This window comes from Euwallacea similis, chromosome 12 (assembly GCF_039881205.1).
Source record: "Euwallacea similis isolate ESF13 chromosome 12, ESF131.1, whole genome shotgun sequence".
Lineage (NCBI taxonomy): Eukaryota > Metazoa > Arthropoda > Insecta > Coleoptera > Curculionidae > Euwallacea > Euwallacea similis.
Genome location: NC_089620.1, coordinates 4,491,989 through 4,495,352, shown reverse-complemented (window position 1 = coordinate 4,495,352; position 3,364 = coordinate 4,491,989). Strand labels below are relative to the sequence as shown.

Genomic DNA, 3,364 nt, shown 5'->3' with positions numbered 1-3,364 from the left:
TCTTCTAAGAAACTCTTTCTGCTAGTAGCTCTTTTTTAATCAAGACATAACCAAATTCACTAGCTTTCTTGCTTAGAGTCTTCACTATTTTTTCCTTATATAACTTTTCATAGTAATCAATGCCCTTCTCTACATATTCCTGTCCATACTTTAGCATACTATAAAAAATGCACGCCAATTTCCTAGCCGTAGCGGTAATCGCTTTCGGTGCTCCTAGTCGTTTTTTTAACCTTCTGCAATATGCACCAATCCCACCGTTGCTTCTTGACACACACTGGGCAGCCATCCTAAAAGCATTTGCAGCACGAGCAATAACTTTGCGAGTTCTCGTCCCAAATACTTTTTCCCCTGTAACTTTATTAGCAGGACTTAGCCCCAACCAAGAAGTAAAGTGCTTCTCTGATGGCCATTTATCGTGGTTCAAACCAACTTCTGAGATAATTGTTTGTATAGTTAGCACATCAAGCCCAGGAACTTTAGTAAAATCAATACCGGTTACTCTATACAGTTCTTCGTGTAAAGGAAAGTCTGGTCTGTTTTTTGAAAACCTATTCTTTATTTTGCTGCATCGCTTATTCTCGTCAGATTTTGTTTCAAATGTTTTGTAATATTGTTCGATGCTTTTGTCGCATTCTGCTATTTTTTCCTGATAAATATTATACAATTCAAATTCTTGCTTTAACACAAATAAGAGTTCCTTTCTGTAGTCGCCTTTTAGCGCTTTTGCCATGGTAGATCTATCATTTCTTATCCGTACATCTCTCAATTCTGATAATTTTTCAGGATTCCTTTCACCTTCAATTATTGCTTTGATAATTTGCATACCGGTCACTCCAGTAATATCACTTATGACTTTGTGTAATTGAACGTTCATTTGAATTAACGCTTTTTGCATACGTAGAATATGTGTGGATGCACTTTCAATCAGGTTGCTACGTTGCCTAACGTAATTACGCAACACACACATTTGATCATCAGGTCTAAACGACCCATGGAGTAATCCATAGCTGTGTAATTGTTGTAACCATTGACAGTCTTGAACGTCGGATTTTCTACCAGGCACGTTCTTAATATATCGTGCATTTACCAATTTTACCTCAAATCCATATGACTCAAGTATTTGAAACAAAGGAATCCAATATACTCCTGTTGATTCCATAGCTACTGTTCTAACTTTACATTTCTTTAACCACCCTGCTAAGTTATGAAGATCAACTGTAAAGCATCCAAATTTTTTGACACGTTGTTCATCTCTTCCTTCAGGTACACATACATAATGTACAGCTGAGCCGATATCAATTCCTGCTGTATCAGGATTCACTATTTCTAGTTTACTTTTTGCCTTTATCATGGTAATTATCCTACTATAACTTATAATGGAGAAGCACTTAAGCTTGGGACGGTTAGATTATACAATCTTCTAATCGAGGTAGTCATAATAGACTCCATCAGTGGTTTAACCGTTCCTCCAAAACCACGCTCCTAAACGGGCACTTAAGCACCATTGATCAGTCGGTTATAACTGCAGAAGTACTTCTTGATAAATTATATATAAAAATTGCTATGGAAGTGAAGAAATAGTTTCTTTCCGGTTTAACAAGATTTTTTTCTTGTTCGACGCTCCTAATCCAATGACATCAAAATCGGAATTTATTGAGGGGATTGTAACTTATCGGTTAGTTAACGGCAATTCTTATATATTGATGATTGAGTCACAGAATAGTAGAAAACCACCAACAGAGCTTTATCTTCTGCGCCCAGATAGGGTTGAAATTGTTCCAGGGAGAAATAACGTTCCTTATATCTATCGTTATACCATAAATAACAACAGTTATGACTTTAAAGTTGATAAACTAACCGGACGTTCAGCAGTGTTGCACCTTAAAACCTTTAACCCTTTGAATGATTGGTATGGGTTATCACCAATTGAGGCAGCTGCATATAGCATAGATCAACATAATCAGGCGGGTGCTTGGAATCAAGCGATGTTGCAAAATGGGGCAAGACCAAGTGGTGCAATAGTTGTAAAATCAGCAAAAGATGGAAGTGGTGGAAGTTTAAGTCAAGAGCAGTACCAATGCTTAAAAGAGCAAATAAATGACCATTATTCAGGTCCTGTCAATGCTGGAAGACCGATATTGCTTGAAGGAGGCTTGGAGTGGAAAGAAATGAGCTTATTGCCAAGGGATATGGATTTTATTGAGTCCAAACACAGCTCAGCTCGTGATATTGCGCTAGCTTTTGGCGTTCCGCCGCAGTTGCTTGGCATACCAGGTGATAACACTTATAGCAATTTAGTCGAAGCACGCTTGTCCCTCCGGGAGCAGACGGTTTTACCAACGCTAGAAAATATTATCTGTCACCTGAATTCTTGGCTAACACCAAAATTTGGTGAAGATCTGTGCTTGTCGTACGACAAAGATGCAATAGAAATTCTCATGGAAAAAAGACAAAAGTTGTGGAAATACGTAGAAAACGCAAGCTTCATGACGCTCAACGAAAAGAGAGAAGCATTTGGCTTGCCACCACTGCCAGGTGGTGATGAGTTAGGTTAAGTTTGTATCCGTTCAGATGAGTTTATTGTCCCCTAAACCGTACACGTCTAACAAGCTACCGCTAGAGCTTGTGAAAAATTCTCTATTTTTATTCCCTTTAATTTACTGGATAAGTTGTCTACAAACAAATCTGATTTAGTGCAGATCTGCTCTATTTTCTCAGAAGATAAAGAGGAATCTAATTGATTCGCTATACCAGACACTCCATTTAAAACTACTCCAGCACCATATGGTACATATGACGCAGCGTACATAGCACTTGACGTAAAATCTAGTAAGTTCTGAGAAGAAGTGGTAATTTTATACCCTACTGTGTTTTTATCTTCTCCTTTGCATTTTTTAAGCACTTTTGATGCACCATGGGGAATATAAGACATACCAACTATACCATATGAAGCCCCATTTAAGGCGTATGATACAACTACCGTTGTTGCTGATAGCGCTTTAGATCCATATTTTGCAGTATAAAGCAATGGCTTAAGGGCATAAGAAATAGTTTTACCTTGTGATTCAGATTCAAGCAACGAATTTAGTTCTTCTTGTGTTGCTGCACATTCAAAAAATTCTTCCTCATCAATTTCTGCAAGATCGATCTCTTCAAAACCCTCATCAATATCTACAGGAGCCACTGTTTCTTTTATAGGGCTAACTTCTACATCACTTCCAACAATACTTGGATTATTAGAACTTCTGCCAAAAAGATTCGAAAGCATGCTAAACATTTTTTTTACCTACAACTTAACGCTCATATCAATATATTAACCTAATATTAACCAGGTGTCAAGCACATATGACTCTTATAAACAGAT

General features: G+C 37.5%; 1 protein-coding gene across 1 annotated transcript; it reads left to right on the top strand.

Moving 5' to 3' along the window:
* Positions 1–1,631: 1,631 nt before the first annotated feature.
* Positions 1,632–2,555, top strand: LOC136412444 (uncharacterized protein RF_0471-like). The gene has a single exon (XM_066395507.1). It carries the CDS (start codon positions 1,632–1,634, stop codon positions 2,553–2,555), a length of 924 nt encoding a protein of 307 aa, XP_066251604.1.
* Positions 2,556–3,364: the final 809 nt, after the last annotated feature.

What these genes read in the sequence shown, in the direction of transcription:
- LOC136412444 (XM_066395507.1), top strand. Translation starts at nt 1,632, where the DNA reads ATGACATCAAAATCGGAATTTATTGAGGGGATTGTAACTTATCGGTTA.